Raw genomic sequence first — 19,001 nt, 5'->3', positions numbered from 1 at the left:
CTCTCAAATGCTTTCATTGAGAAAAATAATGATACTATGGTTGAAATTAGGTCTGTTGTTAAGATAATGTAAAGTGCATTGATTCAAAAATAGGAATTGATTGAGGAAAAGTCGGTATCTCAAGGCTTTTAGGATTGCTTTTTTCCTTTTCCTTTTGATTATCGAGGATCTTTTCTCCTTTTCAACTCCTCCAACCATTTAAAAAAAAGAGGGGCAGCTAGGTAGTACAGTGGATAGAGCACTGGCCCTGGAGTTAGGAGTACCTGAGTTCAAATCCGGCCTCAGATACTTAATAAACTTAATAATTATCTAGCTGTGTGGCCTTGGGCAAGCCACTTAACCCCATTGCCTTGCAAAAAACTTAGAGAGAGAGAGAGAGAGAGAGAGAGAGAGAGAGAGAGAGAGAGAGAATGAGAGAGAGAGAATTCAGAACCCTTATGTCATATAAGTATGTCAAAGAAAACATTCTCACACTGACCACATCCAAAAAAGTGTTTTTCAATCAGTATGTTAGTCCATTATCTCTTTGTCAATAATGGGTCAGAGATCTTCATAATCCTCTAGAATCATCATTGATCACTGCAGTAATCAGGGGTTTTTTTTTAAGACTTCCAGGTTTGTTTTTATACCATTAATGCTATAGTATGCATTGTTTTCCTGATTCTGTTTGCATTTAACCTTAAGAGGGAATTCAGTGCTTTAAAATGTTATTACTGAATTTGATTAATAAGTCCATGTTTACCAATTTCATTCTATTCTGAACCTAGCAGATGCTAACTAAATATCCCTTCAGTTATTGAGAAGATGGCTAATTTAAGTCTTCACACAATAGACCTTCCTGTCCCTTGGCCATTTGAGGGACATTTTTTAAAAAAATGTGTCCTGAGGTATGATTGGCAGAAGAGCAGACTCTCTTACAAAGTTCATGATATCAAAGATTTGCCTTTAGAGAACATCTAAAATTTGTTTATTTTCTCCAAATATGAAAATTCCTATTAGAGAATTTCTACTCATTGAGCAACTCTTTTGCATGGTATGGGCTCTAAGGAGACAGATTTGTCATAATGAAAAGAACACTGGATGTGGCATCAGATATCTTCTTCCTTTATTGCCTAGTCCCCAAGCTATCCTGGGTATGATGACATTATATTACTCCAAATCTCAATTCATTTTTTCATTAGCAATATAAGAGCCTAATCTCCAAGGTCCATTCCAGCTCAAATGTCTATGAACTAAGGAAAGAACCTGAATCTGCATTCTCATGATTGGTTTTCCTTATCATATTTGTGCCTTAGTAAATAATTTCTATGTAATTGCTTTGAGGTACTGAGGTACACAGTGATTACTTGACTTGACTAGGATCATACAGAGTCACAAGTAAGATGTGCAACCAGTTCAATAATATAAGCCCCCTACTGTGCTGCCTCCATCAGATCATTAATGCTTAATTATTAAATCTTAGAAAGAGAAAGAGGGAAAAGAATAAGCATTTATTAAACATGCTCTATGTACTAGGAACTATACAAAAAAAGTATTTTACAAATATCTCATTTAAACCTTACAACAAATCTGGGAGGTATGTCCATTGATACAGTTGAAGAAACTAAGAAATAGGGAACTTAAGTGACTTACTCAGGATTACACAGCTTGTAAGTGTTGAAGACTTGATTTGAACTAAGGGAGATGAATCCCGAGCTGCCTTAAAGAGAGCTAAAGCTATGGTTTATTCATCACACAAATTCTTGATAGAGGTTAGTCTAGTATCTTTTTCTGTCTTATTTCTGGTTCATTGTTTTCCACTTTATCTGACTTCCTGAATTAGTGTTGTCTTTTAATAATATATTGTATTATTCTTAGGTATTTTAAAATTTATTTTAATGGGGGGCTTAAATCTAATGGGTCATCACTAGCTACAAGTGATGAGCTGCGAACAATTTAATACTGTTTCAAATACCTGCCTCTCTGTGTTTGAAGAAAAATAATCTATTGTATGAATTTAATTTCTGACCTAATATCATGATTTCCAGTTGTCATTAACTGGGAGAGAGTAAGTTCTCATGTGTTTTAATGTTTTAAAGAAATTTCCCAAAATTCATTATTTCCCCTCTATTTGTAACAGAGTAAAACTTCATCTTCATAGTCAAGTCATTGACTGTGTATTAATTCTCTTTGGTGTAGATTTCTAGGACAGTGGTGGATTCTTGCCAGAGGTATTTTCCCCAATGTGGAAATAATATTTTCACCACAGATGACTTCTTGGCCATGAAATCTCATAAGATTTTGTTGCCAACAGAAACATATGTGGGTGGTGTATACAGGCCCAAGGCCATTGTGGCTTATCTGCCAATAAGAATTTTTCCCCTCTGAAGGAATTTCTGTCCATAGGCCCTGAAGACTTAGCATTCATTTGGGGAGCAAGGTTATAGGATCACAGATCCAAATGGCATTGTCAGCACTGATGAATTCACATTTAAAAACACCTGGCCTGTTTTCAGGTGATTACAGTTTAAAAATTCCCCTTGATTTAGTAGTGAAGTAGTATTCACATGGATATATATATATATATAGATAGATAGATAGATAGATAGATAGATAGATATGTGTGTGTGTGTGTGTGTGTGTGTGTGTGTGCTTCTTTTATTATAGTCATCCAAATTATCAAGGAACTTAAATGTGAAAGTTCAGATTTACACAGTTATTACTTGAAACAATACAATTTAGCTACAGCATTTGACTTTTAATGTCCTTATATTTTTTTTCAGAATTCCAATTATTGAAAACACTGGAGGATAATTTGTGTGATATTCTCAGTAAAAATAAATCACTTGTCATCAGAAGGTTGAAAATATTTTTACAAAGATGACAATTAACTTAAAATGTTCTTATTATAAAAGTTATTCTTTTCAAATCAATCACCAATCATTTATTAAGCATATACTGTGTGCTCGAAATTATACTAATGCTAGAAATACAAAGAAAATTATAAAAAAAATTCAGCAGCATCAGAATAGTTACTGTTCTCAGTGTACATTCTAATGAGTGTTTGTATATGTTGTATTCATGTTAAAGTTAGAGATATAAAACTATGTATAAGGAATATAACTGTCAGATTTCAGTTAAATGATTATTAATTGTTTTTAATTATAAATGAACATTTATTAAGTAACTACTATGTGCTGGGAATACACACAGTTTTGATAAGATTAGGCCCAGGTATTATGGAATTTAGACTTTGATGGGGGATATAAGGGATGAGTAGGGATAATAATGTATTATTTGTGTTCTCATTATTTGGGAATAATTGCATTTGATCCCAGGGATGGAGGTGATAGACAAGAAAGGTCTTTACTGTCTATAGCAGGGAAAAATCAGAGCAAAAGGTGTAGTTTTATCCGTGAGGATAGATCATATTTCAAAAGTAATAGCTTTTGAAGGAAGCAAGGTGGTGCTATCCTGGAATCAGGGAAACAATAATCCAGCCTCAGACTCTCACCAGCTGTGAACTCCTGGAAAGTCAATTTTTCCATCTTTAAAATGAGGGTGATAGGAGCAGTTACCTTCCAGGATTGTTGTGAGGATAGAATAAAATATATGTAAGGCATCTTGCAAATCTTAAAACACAACATAGATGCTGTTGTCAATTATGAAACTATAAAGATGATTAATTTTAGCATTCCATTTTCTTTTCTTCCATCTTCCTTTCTTATGGAATGACTGTGAAATGCATAATGAAAGGTTTCATATATGCCTTTTACTTTTCCTTTCCTTTACTTCCCTTTCCTTTGTTTTCTTTTTCTTTTAATTTTATTCTGAAACTCTGGGAATGGAACAAATTAATAATAATTCTATTATTAGAAAAGATTTTATTTCTTCTTTCCTTTCCTCTGTCTCTGTCTCTGTCTCTCTCACTCTCTCTCTCTGTGTCTCTTCTCTTTCTGTCTCTCTCTCTCTCTCTCTGTCTGTCTTTCTCCTCTAGTTTCCACTCCTACTTCAACCACTCTCTAATGCTTCTGTAACATAACTGTCTAAGTAACTTTCTGTTGCTCTCATATCTGTTCATATTACTTCACTCATATTGACATCTTGAAAATTTTTGTTGGTTCCCTATTTCATGCTGAATGAAGTATGAGCTCTTAATCCTATTATTTTGCCCTTCCCTCTTCCTCTCATTATGACTTCAGTCTCATCTTATAGTATTCCCTTTATAAATTCTGTATACTAGTCATGTCGAACTATTCACTCAGATTCAGCATTGTTCTCTATTCTCAACCTTCCCTTTCCTGTCCCTATGCTTTTGCCTTCTCTATCCACCTTGGACAGAATTAACTCTCCTTCCATTCCCAATTCCTTTCTTTCTCATTCTGTTTATTTTACTTCTTCCAAGGTGAACTTCCAAGAGTTATGTCTCTTCTGTGAACCTTTCTTTCATTTTCTTTTATACCTTGATTGAAAGTATTTTTTACCTTCTTCAAATTTGTTGTAGCAACCAGAGAGATCTTTTCCTTCACCACATTCATCATTCCCCCCTCATCCCACCCCCAAAGTTGTTAGTGTACTGCTTCCAACCATATTAAATTGGAGGTCCATTGAAACAAATGGCGATGTTATACAGATCATTTATTTTTTAGCACTTGTTATACAGATTTTTTTTTAGCACTGGTTGTACAGATTATTTAGTTTTAGCAATGGTTTGTTGTAAACTCTTGTAAAGTGTTGTCTTAACTTTTCCCATGGAAAGAGGAACAAAAGAACATATTCACATTAATAATTATTTCTTGCTAATGCATAGTGATAACTATTGTGGGGGGCGGGGCAAGAGAATCAGTTCAAAGAGCAGAATTTAGAAGAACCCTCTGAAATCATGTGGATTAATCCACTCATTCAAAAGAGAATTTGCAGTCCAGGTGATATAACCAAAGTTACACAGAACACAGGTAATAAGTATCCTGGGTGGGATTGAACAGAGGTCCTAACTACAGAAATGACACTTTCTCACTGCACCACTTGTATCTCAATCTATTGAAAATTAAAAATTTGAGTCTTTTCTGAGTCTTTGACCAGCTAGTAATGGCATATAATAGGAGCTATTCGGAATATTTTCTAAATTGTGAATTTCTTACTTGACATGAGGGAAGACATTGAATGTATTATTGATGTTAAAAGTGATTGAAAATGTCTGGATACAGGGATAAGTAAATTATACACTACAGTTTTTGTCAAACTAGAGATCTAAGAATGGCTTTTACATTTGTAATTAAAGTTTCATTGTATTTAAAAATGTAAAGAATTATCTTTAGCTAGCAAGCAATTCAAAAATAGGCAGCATCCAGATCTGATCCCTGGGTCAGTTTGCCATTCATAGCTACAAAACTACAAAAATCACCAACTGTGAAGGGAGTGTGTGTTTACTTTTAAAAGTACTGCCTCAAGTATTCTGAAAAATAATATAATAATAATGCCCTCTATTTAAATTGGATTGTTTTCCAGGAAAATATTATTGAGGAGTCAGGGATATTAACAAATATTTATTTGAGAAAATATTTATTGATAAAAATGCTTTATTCTAAGAAAGTGTGAATTGTAGATGCAGTTATGAAAGGAAGTTTTATTCTGGACAAATATCTATTGTGGCATAATTTTTCTAGCATAGTTGGCTTTAAAGTAAGGTTTTGTGGATAACTGGGGTAAAAATCTTTCTTGGCATTTTGTTTGAATTTGCAAACCTATATTTAAGCAGAAGTTGGTGGGGACTAAACAGCAGTTAAATGGAGGTGGTTAGGAGCTATTGATAGCCTTAACTTACAGTATTATATGCAACCAAAAAGGGAAAATTACAAATACCGCTACTGTCTCACAATATTATAAAATATTTCAATAAAACTTTATTTTGGGCACTATTCAAAGTATTCTGTTCATGCATCAAAAAACAGACATATTTTGAGTTTGATGTTTGATGACCTTCTTTCCATGGTTTTTGAAGAATCTTAAAACAGAAATGCCCTGAGACCAAAGATGAGTATATGTTCTTATGTTCAAAATAGAAGAAGCTAAATAGTTTAAAACCATAGTCCAGTAAAGTTAATGTTGATTCCTGATGAAATTATAGAATTAAGGATAGATTGGAACTTAGAATCAGTATAAAGAACAGAAAGGTATACCAATTTGTTTCACGTTTGTTTTTTGACCAATAAAGGAGAATTTCAGAGCCATGTTATAGCTATATATTTTTTTTAAAAAAGCATTTTGCTTTCTGACAACCTAATAGGATAGAAAAATGTGAGGAAGTGAAATAGATTCAGAACTGGTTTAATGACCCACCCCAAAGGTGATTTATTAGAGAATCAAAATCAAGCAGATTTCTGTAATGGACATCTAAATGTTCCTACCTTTGCCTTTCTATTCAATGCTTTAGGAACACAGAGAAAAAATTTGGAGATGGTTCAAAGCTTGAAGACTTATGCTTCATAGGTCAGATGATAACATTAGGATCCTGAATGACTGAAATAACCTTGGGGAATATCTATGGTTGAGGACTGAGACATGAATAATGATTCAGAAAAAGGAGACTGAAGTGTGATGAAATAGGTAAGGGGAGAACCAAAAGAGTGCAGTGTAACAAAAACCAAGAGTAGAAGAAGAGTTCATGGGGAGAGAATGATCAAATAAATATCAGATGCTTCAGAAAGGTTGAGGCAAGTGAGTATGGAGCATTCTGGGATTTGGCAATATAGAGATCATTGAGTTAAAAACAAATTAATTGCCCAAGTAGATGTTAGGTAAGATGTGGTGAGCAAGCAGTTCATGTGAAAAAAGCTTCCTTTGGTATGACCAGAAACTCAGTAAGTTAGCATAATGTGACAGGGAAAGGTAAGAGGAAGTTGCATTAATACTGGTATGTTTTCATTAAGAGAAAAATGATTATCCCACTATACTCTTTCATAGAAACACCATTTTAAAAGAATGTGATCAAGAATATGCATAAACTGGAATACATCCAGAAAGGAATAGTGAAGAAACTGGAGACTTTACTATAGGAGGATTAGTTAAAGGAAAATTGGAAATGCAGAACCTGAAGAAAAGATCTAGATAAGACATCAGACTAATCTTCAAATTTTTGAAAAGTAGTCATGTGGAAGAGTAATTAACTTTACTTCTTCTGGCAATATAAAACAAAATTAAGACCAATAGATGGAAATTACAAGATGATAAAGAGTGAATCAACATAACAAAATGCTTCATGTCAATTAAGAGTTGTCCAGAAATATATTAGGTTGCATCAGGGTAACTAATGAGTTTTCACTAGAAGTCTTCCAACATAGGTTATAGAGTAAAGACATGATTGGGTAAGAATTGAACCAAATGATTTCTAATGACTCTTAGCTCCATTAACTAATAATATTAAAATAATTGTAAATTGATATTCAGTAAAATCAGTTAAGTGTTGCTGAAGCATTAAAATGAGTGCATTAGCAATCTTAGGTTATTTAGGGAGAAAGTTCAAGGACCAAATTCTCTACCAATTTGCATAAGAATTATGATTAATTAGGGGCAGCTAGGTGGCAGTGGATAGAGTACAGGCCCTGGAGTCAGGAGTACCTGAGTTCAAATGTGGCCTCAGACACTTAACAATTGACTAGCTATGTGGCCCTGGGCAAGCCACTTAACCCCATTCGCCTTGCAAAAAAAAAAAAAACAAACCTAAAAAAAATTGCCATTTCTTAGTTTTGTAGTTATCTTGGCTCCTGTTGAAGTTTTTGTTTGTTTTTGTTTTTATTTTCTTATTAGTCACTTTTCACTTCTCAGGTACTTTTTAAGATTAAAATTTAGCTGTAACATATATTCTACAATGACAGATTTTAAAATCACAGACATTTAAAGAGCAAAAGGGTTAGGGTTTATTACTTCAGATTTATTCTACTTAGCTTGTTATATACATATATATATATATAAAATTCTTGCTTTAAAGTTTTAATATTATATTTAAATTACAGTTGATCAATCTAGTTATTAAATTTTAGATTTAAATCAAGAAAATCTAGGGGAATAGTCATATTAAAAGATTATTTAATGATCACTCTATACCAAAAGAGAAGACTTTAAATTACTTATTGTAGCTCTATCATTAATAATCCTTTTCAATGCTTTTTTTCAATGTCTTTGATGAAGAGCTAGAAATTACTATCAACTTTTCAAATGTTCAAATTCAGGAAGAATAGCTAAATGAAAGAATCAAGTCTGTCTCCCTTATTCTCCTCCCTACCTCCCCAAAAGAATCACAATGAGTTGGAATAATTCTGCCTTTAATGTTAAAATGTCTTGCTCAGAATAAAAAGCTGTCCACAATGATGACTTTGTCATGAATTTAATATCAACTGTGTTCATGACAACACCTTCTAATATCTTCTAGTCATGCCAGTTTCCCGAAACAGGGAGCTTAATAAGTTATCGGAGATGGTTAGGAATCCTGATTTAGGCTTAGTCTTCTTAGGCATGATTGTGATCATTGTTTAATCCATCAAAAGTTATGGAAGTCAATTGGTTTTGTTTGCTATAAAGAGCACTCACTTCCGTGCCTGAAGGATTTCTCCTTGGCTTTTTTTTTTTTAGGTTTTTTTGCTAGGCAATGGGGTTAAGTGGCTTGCCCAGGGCCACACAGCTAGATAATTGTTAAGTGTCTGAGGCCAGATTTGAACTCAGGTACTCCTGACTCCAGGGCTGGTGCTCTATCCACTGTGCCACCTAGCTGCCCCTCTCCTTGGCTTTTTAAACTTTGAGTCATGATTTTATGTACCGACAAATCTTTACATTGGCTTCTGGAATTGTCAAATAATTCAGTGCTTTCTCCTGACTTTTCAAAATTAACCCCCCAAAAAGAAGCTTTTCTATATACCATATACCTGCCTATTGGTGCAGGATAGTATCTCACTGTATTCTGCTAGACAGACCACAGATAGACTATTGTATTTTTATGTCACATTTTAGGAGGAAATATTGATAATTGAGTAGAGAATAAAGAAGGAATTCCAGGATGAAATTTGAAAAAAAGAGGAGTTTGGAAAACAATTCTTTAAAAATTCATAGAATCATAGGTTTGGATATGGAAAGGTACTAGGAGGTTTTCTGTTGTTTTGTTTTTGAAGGGTTCAAATGGCATCACAGGTGATGTCTTGACTTGTTGGTGAATTGGATTTAAGTGAGGAAGGACAAAAGTAAAGATGACAGTGGATAATCTTGGCATTTTTAATATCTGACCAAACTCTAAGTGCTCCCCAGTGCCTTCATTCACTTTCATGGCCTATTGGAACCAACTGCTCTCATCCACCCCTTCACAGTTTTGGGATAAAGATGCCCTGATTCATCAATAGGTTTGATGTCTATTGATTAGACTCAACATGCTTTAGTACCCCTGCCTAGATGGTTTACTGGGTTGTGACCTCTGCACATGCTGCAGTTTCTTTGACCCACAGGTGACAGTTGGGTGGAGGTAGATGTCAAAGGGGCATAAGCAGCCCTGAACAGGGCTCAACAAGACCTCACACCAGTGATCTGGAACAACTCATACACCATACAAATTTGTTAAATGAAAACTCTAAGGTTCGGGAAAGTAACTTACTTATATTCACAAAGAGGTCCTATGATTCCATATCTAATGTGTTTTCTGTGATACTGCACTGGCAGGGGATAGCTGTGGAATATGAAATTTAAATGGCAGTAATGTGGAAGTAGGAGTAGATTTATTTCATCTTTATCCCAAGGACAAAATTAAAATAAAAAGTGGTCATGATTTTATCTTATGAAAACATTTCTAACACTTAGTGTTTTGGAAAACACTTCATTTGGGTCAGAAGTTCTAGGTTTATTTCTTGACTTGGTCACCTTTAAATAACTTTGGATACAATATTCCAGTTTCCTTGATCTCAGTTTTCTTAACTGTAAAATGGAGATATAATTATTTCACTACTTATCTCTGAAGACTAACTTGAGGAAATAATTTGTTAAATTGTGCAGCTTCTTTTGTTTTAGAGTTTGTTTCATTTAGGTCAGTGCTTAATATTTATACTTCACCTTCTTAGATTTGCTCTCTTTCTTCTCATGATGACCTCGAATAATATTTTCTGTAAAACTGTCACGTCACTCTGTAAGTATCAACTGTGTCATTGAATAGGGAAAGGAGAGTATAATTAATGGGAACGAAAGAAGGAAAACATAAAACAAAATCATGGATGTGCTGGAGGTAGCTGAATCAGAGGGCCAATTATCTAATTTTCATTGAGATCATTTGTACTTTAGCGATCAGTTGAGGGTTTGATTTATTGTTTTGTCAATTGTCTAGACTTAAGTGTTGTAGAAAATATTAACAGTGTAGATGAAACTTAAAAATGTGCTGTGCTTGCAACTATTTTACCCTGAAAGTAACTTATTAAACACTTACCAGCATGTTCCTTCCAAAAGTCTTTCATCAAGAGTTTATAATTTAGTCTAGCTATAGAGACAACACACATATATGAAATTAAGGGAAAAAATCAAATAGAACACTATAATGAAATGCTAATTCATAGTTAGGGATTGGACTTAATGATTTTTTTTCACATAGAAAACTTCTTAGGTGAGGAAATGAATGTGTGTCAGTTCCTTGTCTGCATTCTTAGAGAATTGGTTGGAATATTGAAATATTAAATGACTAGTCCTTGTCACAACATATGTCAGGATCAGAACTTGAAGTATTTCTGATTGGTTCTTTAACCATTATGATATATCAGAGCTTAGCAACATAAAGTACAGTTTAATTGCTGAGTTCAGTTGCTGAGAATGAAGTGATCATTGATAGAAAAAGAGAGAATATTTAAGATGATAGGATTGATGAGAAAATTTACATGGAGATATGAATAATCATAGCATGTTTAAAGGACTGTAAGGAGACTGGTATGATTGAGTTAAGTTTGCATTTGGAAAAGTAATGTAAACTAAAGTTGGATAGGTAACGTCAGATTATGAACAGTCTTGAAAGTCAACCAGATTAAAAAAATGGGCAGCTAGGTGGAGTCAGGAGTACCTGAGTTCCAATCTGCCCTCAGACACTTAATAATTACCTAGCTGTGTGGCCTTGGGCAAGCCACTTAACCCCATTGCCTCGCAAAAAAAAACCTTAAAAAAAAAAGAAAGTCAACCAGAGGAATATAGTTGAAAGTTGGGAGAAACTGGTATTTTTAAGTCAAAGAATATGGTTTGGGGGCTCTATACACATTGCACTGAAAAAGAAAAAGAGATTTTTATTGAGGGGGAAAAGAGTTATGATGTTGTTGCAACAATTCAGTAGTGAGATGATGAGATCTTCACAATAATAAAAGTAGTGGGAATATATATATATATATATATATATATATATATATTGGAGATTGAGTATAAAAAGCATTTTGAAGGAAACAAAAGGAAGAAGTAGTGACTTGATAAAGGACAAGAATAAGTTTACACTAATGCTAATGTTTCTTTTTCTCAGTGATCAGGAGAATGGCAATGCCATTAAGGAGAATAGGAAAATTGTGAGATGTGGCATTTATTAAGGAATAATATTTATCAACATTCCAATTCCACATGAGCATTTTAATAACTAGTTGGAGACTAGAATTAAGATAAGGAAGATCTATAGTTGAGATGTAGATTTGAGAATAGCTAGCATTGAAGTGATAATTGAAGCCATGGGGATGATTGAAATCTTGGGGTTAAGGAACAGAGAAAGAAGAGCAGAGGATATAACCTTGGATTTAAAAAAATAAAGCTTGAGATAAAGAGAGAAAGAATTGAAGTGAAATAACTCAGCAAAGAAAATAGAGAAATAATTATCATAGAGTCAGAGTGAGAACTAAGGTAGTGTTATGGAAGTCAACCACAAAAAAAGAATTTCTCATGTAAGAGAAGTAGATTAGGCTGAAATTTAGCTAAGGGTCAAAGAAAGGGAAGTTGGAAAGATTCTGGTTAAGAAATTATCTAAAATGTGTTTTGAAATCTTCCTCCATTAGGGAATAAGCTACCAGAGGGCAAGGGCTGTCTTGAGTATTTTAGTGCCATGAATCCTCTAATAATTTGGTAGATAGTTGTAGAAAAGTTCTGTGCCAGAAAAAAATTGATTGATCTGTAGCCAAACCTAGTATTTAATTGATTAATTAATTAATTAATGCTGCTGTTTAGATGGTGGCTGTTAAAAGCTGAGACTTGAAGGAAGCCAGGGAACTAAGAGGCAGAGTTGAGGAGGGAGAACAGTCCAAGCATGAGAGACAGACAGTAAAAAACGTCTGGAGATCACAGTAGTATTTTCAGCTAATAAGGATAGACCAGGGAAAAGATTAATATTTGAACTAAGTCTTAGAAATAATGGCTGAGACATTCAGTCCATAGCAAATTCTAGAATCATAATGCCATTAATTTTAAATAATAACTAATGTTTATGTTTTGCTTACTCTGTATCAGCCACTATCCTAAGATCTTTAACATTATTATATCATTTGATCCTCACAACAACCCTGGGAGTTAGGTGCTATTGTTATACTCATTTTACAGATGAAAAAACTGAAGGAAGTAAGGTTAAGTGATTTGTGTAGGGTTATAAGTGTCTAAAGTCAGAGTTGAGCTCTGGTCTTCCTTATTCCAGGCCAGATGCTCTATCCAAGCTACCCCTTAACTGTATTACATATTCATGAGTTAATGTTTGCTAATTCATTAGAGGATTGTAGGGAGACTAGAAAATTCTCAAAATTCCTTAGGCAAAAAATCCAGAGTCTTCTGCAGGTGGATATTTAAAAGCAGAAAACTATGAGACATTATTATCCTTATTTACTTATATGTGAAAGAATTAGATATTATCAGAATGTTGATATTTTTATTTCTGATATCCTATTAAGTTGGAACAAGCAATTGGATGAAAATTTTAGAGGATTGATATTTATGGACCTCAATTATGGACCTTTCAGATAGAACTCAAATGATTGGAAATGTTTGTTTTATACTACTTCTATTTATTCTGCTACTTTAATGATCTGTGAATTTTTTGCTGCTGATATTCTCTAGAGACCTGAGGTGGAAATTAGAAAGACTCATCTTCATGAGTTCAAATCTGGCCTCAGACACTTACTACTTGTGTAACTCTAGGCAAGTCACTTAACCCTGTTGCTTCAGTTCATCATATGCAAAATGGACTGAGAAGGAAATGGTAAACCAATCCGGTGTTTTTCTTAAGAAAGCATCAAATAAGGATCATAAAGAGTCAGACATGACTGAAAATGATCGAAAATAGCAATTTTCAATTTATGTAGATTATACCTTCTTAGTGGTTTTTTAAGAGCTTTAGAGCTGTAACTGAAGAGTTTATTACCCTATGTAACCATATGAAACCTCATGTTTGGTGCTGTTACTACTCCCATTTAACAGATTGGAGAACTAAGGCAAACAAAAGTTAACTGACTTTTCCAGGGTTATAGAGTTAAAAAGTATCTAAAATATTATTTGAATTGAGTTTTTCTTAGTCCAAATTCAATGTATTTACACACTGGTCCACTTACCTGCTGAGTAATGTCAGTGACTCATCCTTGGTATGATTAAATCAACCTTTCTTTATTATGAAGTATTTATATAATTTTAAATTATTTTTAAAGATACATTTCAAGATTTTAAATATTTATTCTCATCAAATACATTTTCTCCACCCTCTTTTGGAAAAAAAATCAATTCTTACATTTGGAAAATTTATAGTGACATTTCAATGCAAAAGACAGAAGGGAAGAAATTGAGCACCACCAATGAGTTCTGACTAAAATCTCAAATTCCACATAAACACATGCCTATAATTTTTCTTTTTAACTGTAGACATGGGATGTAGAACTGGAGAGATCTGCAGAATCCTGGGCTGAAACCTGCCTGTGGGAACATGGACCTGCAAGCCTGCTTCCATCAATTGGACAGAATTTGGGGGCACATTGGGGAAGGTAATTAAAAATAAAACTTTTAGTTTTATAAAATGTGAATATTTCATATAAAAATTTATATTAGCACATGTCTGCAAGCTAATGTAATCTTAGGACCAAATTTAAATTGTACAAAAAAGTAATAGTAGTACCTGAACAGCTCCACAATCAGATGAGTTAAATTAGTGATAGAAAAGTCAAACTTATTTTAAGACATGAATATAGTTTCTTTTGAATATGATCAAAAAGGCTATATTAAATTAAAATGCAATATTTAATAATGTATTTTCCCATACTTAGTTTGTAGTTTTAATAAATTCTCATTTCATTTAATATAGATACAGGCCTCCAACATTCCATGTCCAAGCATGGTATGATGAAGTGAGAGACTTTACCTATCCTTATCCACATGAATGTAACCCATATTGCCCCTTTCGATGTTCTGGTCCAGTTTGCACACATTATACTCAGGTATGTTTATTGGCTACAGACTAAGTCTCTACCTCTATGGTTGGATCAATATTATTCTAGGAGAAGTAACTGAATTTCTATTAAGGTGGGAAGGGGATAAAATTTGGAACTAGGATTTTTAGATCCAATTCCCCATTCTACCACTTAGCATTACCTTTGAAAAAATCTTCAGGGATTATTTATTTCAGCCTTCTATTTTTATAGATGAGTACTTTAAATCTAGTAGAAGTGAAATGACTTGTATCAGGGTCATAAAAGATAGTAGGGAACAGAGCTGGGATTGGATCTCAGGTATTTTGACTCAAAATTAAGAGCTCTTTCTATTGTTTGCCACATTGCTACCATCTGGCATTATTATTGAAATATACATTTTGATGTGGATTTATACATTTATACATTTCTATTTTCAGTATTGTTCTTATCATTATTGGTATTTTCATCACTAATACAAAAGTAAGAGTTTTCATTTCTTTTTTTCCTGAGGATATATATACAAAAATATGTTTAGATATGTGAGATATTCACAATATATTAAAATAGCATTTATCTTTATTCTGATGAATTTGATGTCTGGACTGTTTCTTCATCAAATAAGTTTTAATGAAGGCAATCAGCCTATATTTCTGGATGGTCTCCATTTTCTTCCCATTTCCCTCATAATATGCAGAGACAGAAGATTGGACCAAGCAGTTGTATCTATTTAAAATGAACGTCAGTCTCTATTCTAAGACATGATAATGAAACATACCTTCTTTCTGTTCATAAATTTTTGGGGAAGTAGGCAAGTTTAATGCTGCATAAGCCCTCAGATGTGATCTTTATGTCAGTTTTTGCCTGTATTTTTCTTGATTACAAGGGAAGGTTCTACAGAGTCTGGATCATTGATCATGGTCTTAAACACCAAAAAAAAAATTGAATAAATAAAACTTTATGAAATAGGCCAAAATTAAAAAACATGATTTAGTAGAGATAAGACATTAATTTGGGAGTCAAGAAATCTATATTCCAGTGGGGATGGTTGTGTATCTATACATTATATTTAAAACATCAGTGCAATTTCAATATGCTAAAGCATAAAAGTGAAAAAAACTTTATAGATACACATACATACATGACTGTCTAGGTGTTTGGCTTTTATGGATAGATATCCACATTTATATGTTTATTTGAGTTCTGTCATTAATTTTGTGACTTTGGGCAAATCATTTCTTCATAGGTTTCATTTTTCTGATCTACAAAATAAATGATTGGACTATAACATCTATAAAATATTTTCCACATTTAAATTTGATGACCTATAAAACAGAAGATTATAATTCTTAGGGATTTTTTCTCTCTTCCCTTATTAGAAGCTTATTTAATCCTAACTCCTTTTGTGATTAATAGACAAAAATTGAAAGGCTATTTTTATTTATTCACCTGTTTATTGATCCAAAAATTATTTTTTTCCTATATTTCTTGACCAGTTCAATTCATCAGTCATTACGTATCTGCCATAGCTATTAGATAATGATAGGTCCATAAGAGATTTCATCTCTTGATAGATTTGATTCAAGTTTCTGATTTTTTGAGTTCTTTAAAAATTTAAGGTTTTAGTCAATCATTTCAGTTTTTAATAAATTTGGCCCTCTTTTAAAGCTCAGTAGAATAAGATAAATATTCTATAAACAGCCAGAGATGCTTCTTTTTTTCCTTTAAATTGATTTATTTAAGGCAATGTGGTTAAGTGACTTGTCCAAGGTTGCTCAGCTAGGTAATTGTTAAGTCTGAGGCTGGATTTGAACTCAGGTTCTCTTGACTCCAGAGTCAGTGCTTTATCCATTGTGCCACCTAACTCCCCCGCCACCACCACCCAGAGATGTTCCCCTACACAATTTTAATATTGTCAGAATTGTTTTCACTGACTTCTTCTGCAACATGTTCTTTTGATTTAAGTAGCAAAGTGTGCTATAACTAGATAATAGCACTTGTATCTAAATCATTAAAAAAAGGTTTATCACTGTATAAATCTTAAATGCCAAGATTCCAATTAGTCCTTCTTCTTGGGCATAGGAATGATAGTTGTAATTATCCTGCACTCATATAATCCTCCACAATTTAAAAAACATAAGTGCATCTATCATCTTATTTCCTTATCAGAACAATCCTTGGAGGTAGACACAGAAATATCATTCCCATTTCATAAATGTGAAAATTGGGACTTAAGGGGCCCTTAGCTCTTAATTAGAAGTCACAATTACATGATTAATACATGATTGCTTTTCCTACTTTTAAACTTCAGTAATTCATTCATAGAAATGTTTATCTAGCTTTTTATCTAATTGGTTGTAACTTTGTTTTCTGTCATGTAGGTTGTTTGGGCTACAAGTAGCAGAATAGGTTGTGCTATTAATTTGTGCCACAATATGAACATCTGGGGACAGATATGGCCTAAAGCAGTTTATTTAGTATGCAATTATTCTCCAAAGTAAGTATAGAAACAGGAATGAATTTCTAAATTTATGCTTAAAACTTGAAAATGCCTTCATTTATCAATCTGCTGTTCTTAGCTTGTGCTCTTAAAAATGTTTCAGTATGCTCACATCTTAAAAGACAAGTGTAGTTACTATTTCTCAAATTCAATAGGTTTATTATCTTTAGTAAAATTTTAGGATATGAACCCCATGAATTCAGAGACCATATTTTTGGTCTCTTCTCTTTTATTTAGTACATACTGCATTCCATAATTATTCCATAATTATTCCCTCATGTTAATGTAAGAGAAGTATGTGGATTATTTCATGAGGAACATAAATAATATTTGGAAACATTTCTGTATATGTGATACAACCACATCAAATCTAATTCCAAGGTAAGCAGATTTTGTTACAAGGAAGGGTATATAGGTTCATATTCCATGGCAAGGTTTGGTCATGTGATACATAATTGGAATATAGCACTCAGATTACATAGAACATTTCCAAAGGTATAGGGAGGGGAATTATCTATATTTTATAATTGTAGAGTGAAAAGATAAAGAGTGTGAACCAACTGACAGAATCCAGTCCATTGATATTTGGAAGAAGTTCAAATATTAGGTTGCTCAACTCTTCACAATTATAAGTTTTGGTTAAGTTATATTTTCTCTTTTTAAGGGGAAACTGGTGGGGCCATGCACCTTACAAACATGGTCGACCCTGTTCTGCATGTCCACCCAGCTTTGGAGGGAGCTGTAGAGAAAATCTTTGCTACAAAGGTATATTCATTATTATTGCTATATTGAGGCTACATTTTTGTAATTTTTATGATAAAAAAAGAAATTTTGACTTTTATATGATATGTTAATATTAATGCCATAGAAGTGAACAGGGCTACAATGAGGTATGTAAAAGTTTTATAAAATAAATATTTAGAATTATCTGTTAAGTATTCAAGTTGTAAAAAATATATGAAACTGATGGATGGAAAATATCATGGCTATTCCAAATGATTAATGGAGGAAATACACTTCAAAATGTCACACAATGATGTTTATTTCTTTTTAATATCAATTTGATTTTTGTTCATTTTTGTTGCTCTTGTAATGTTGTCAAATTTTGTTATAACAGTATTAATTTGGGCATTTTACTTTGCACACTGGAGCCCTTCTGAAGTTTCCTTAAGCAACATCTCATGCAGTGTACTAAAGTCAGAAAATGACTATATATCCATTTTCCCAGGGCGTAAAAATGCAAGATTTCTAGCTTTGAAATATTACAAGGAGTAAGCATTAGAACAAAAATTTTTTGGAGTTGTGAGAAGTTCTGGGTAGAAGTAAAGTTATCAAAAAAAGAGTCAAATTTATCTAATAAAAAGGTGCCATAAAATAATTGAGTTAAAATATTCACTTAGCAAACAATGTAAAGACTATCAGACTGCCTTCTGTGGGGGATGGGGAGATGGAAGCGAGATTAGGGGAAAATTGTAAAATTCAAAAAACAAAAACCAAAATATTCATTTAAACGAATATTTAAAAATACTGTGTATTTGTCCATGTAATAATTCTCATGTGCCTATAACTTGCAGCCTTTACAAGATACCTGTTACTTGCTATGCTAATTCAAATGGTATTAGAGTCAGACACTGGTACCCTGACCTTCCCTAAACTTCCCTACCATACTCCTTTCCCCAGAAATAAAAATTCCATACAGAAGTTAACAGGTTGTGTTATTTCAGTTCAATTAAATAAACATTTATTAATGTACTATGATAAGAAACAAATAAAATAACACCGTTCCTCAAGGAGTTAGGTTCTACTGAATGATTTGTGAAAATATCCTTTACTATCTTAAGACCTTAAAAAAAACCCCACTGATATAGGATTTAAACAAATAGGAACAACTAGATTGCAATTTTAAAATATAATTGATAATATGCCCATTTTTACAAGTAATATAAGCTGATATTTTAACCAACATTCCACATTTTTGTTACCAGACTTTAAGAATAGTAGAGGGTGATTGGTCCTAGTAGATGAATTCTTCAAGAAATTTTATGGTTAGATTTTTTTAAGCTAGAGAAGGAAGTACAATAAATAGCAATGGTTTTTTCTTGGTC

General features: G+C 32.9%; 1 protein-coding gene across 1 annotated transcript in view; it reads left to right on the top strand.

The window, feature by feature from the left end:
* Positions 1-19,001, top strand: part of CRISPLD1 (cysteine rich secretory protein LCCL domain containing 1) — a 46,488-nt gene that overhangs the window by 6,559 nt on the left and 20,928 nt on the right. The window contains exons 3-6 of the mRNA XM_074200217.1: positions 13,858-13,976; positions 14,294-14,426; positions 16,778-16,893; positions 17,561-17,661. Of these exons, the coding sequence (XP_074056318.1) occupies positions 13,858-13,976; positions 14,294-14,426; positions 16,778-16,893; positions 17,561-17,661 (469 nt within the window). The remainder of the gene's footprint in view (positions 1-13,857; positions 13,977-14,293; positions 14,427-16,777; positions 16,894-17,560; positions 17,662-19,001) is intronic.

Source organism: Macrotis lagotis, chromosome X, assembly GCF_037893015.1.
Source record: "Macrotis lagotis isolate mMagLag1 chromosome X, bilby.v1.9.chrom.fasta, whole genome shotgun sequence".
NCBI classification, from domain to species: domain Eukaryota; kingdom Metazoa; phylum Chordata; class Mammalia; order Peramelemorphia; family Peramelidae; genus Macrotis; species Macrotis lagotis.
Note: the sequence above shows the minus strand (reverse complement) of the source record. Positions and strands in the feature narration are given on the sequence as shown.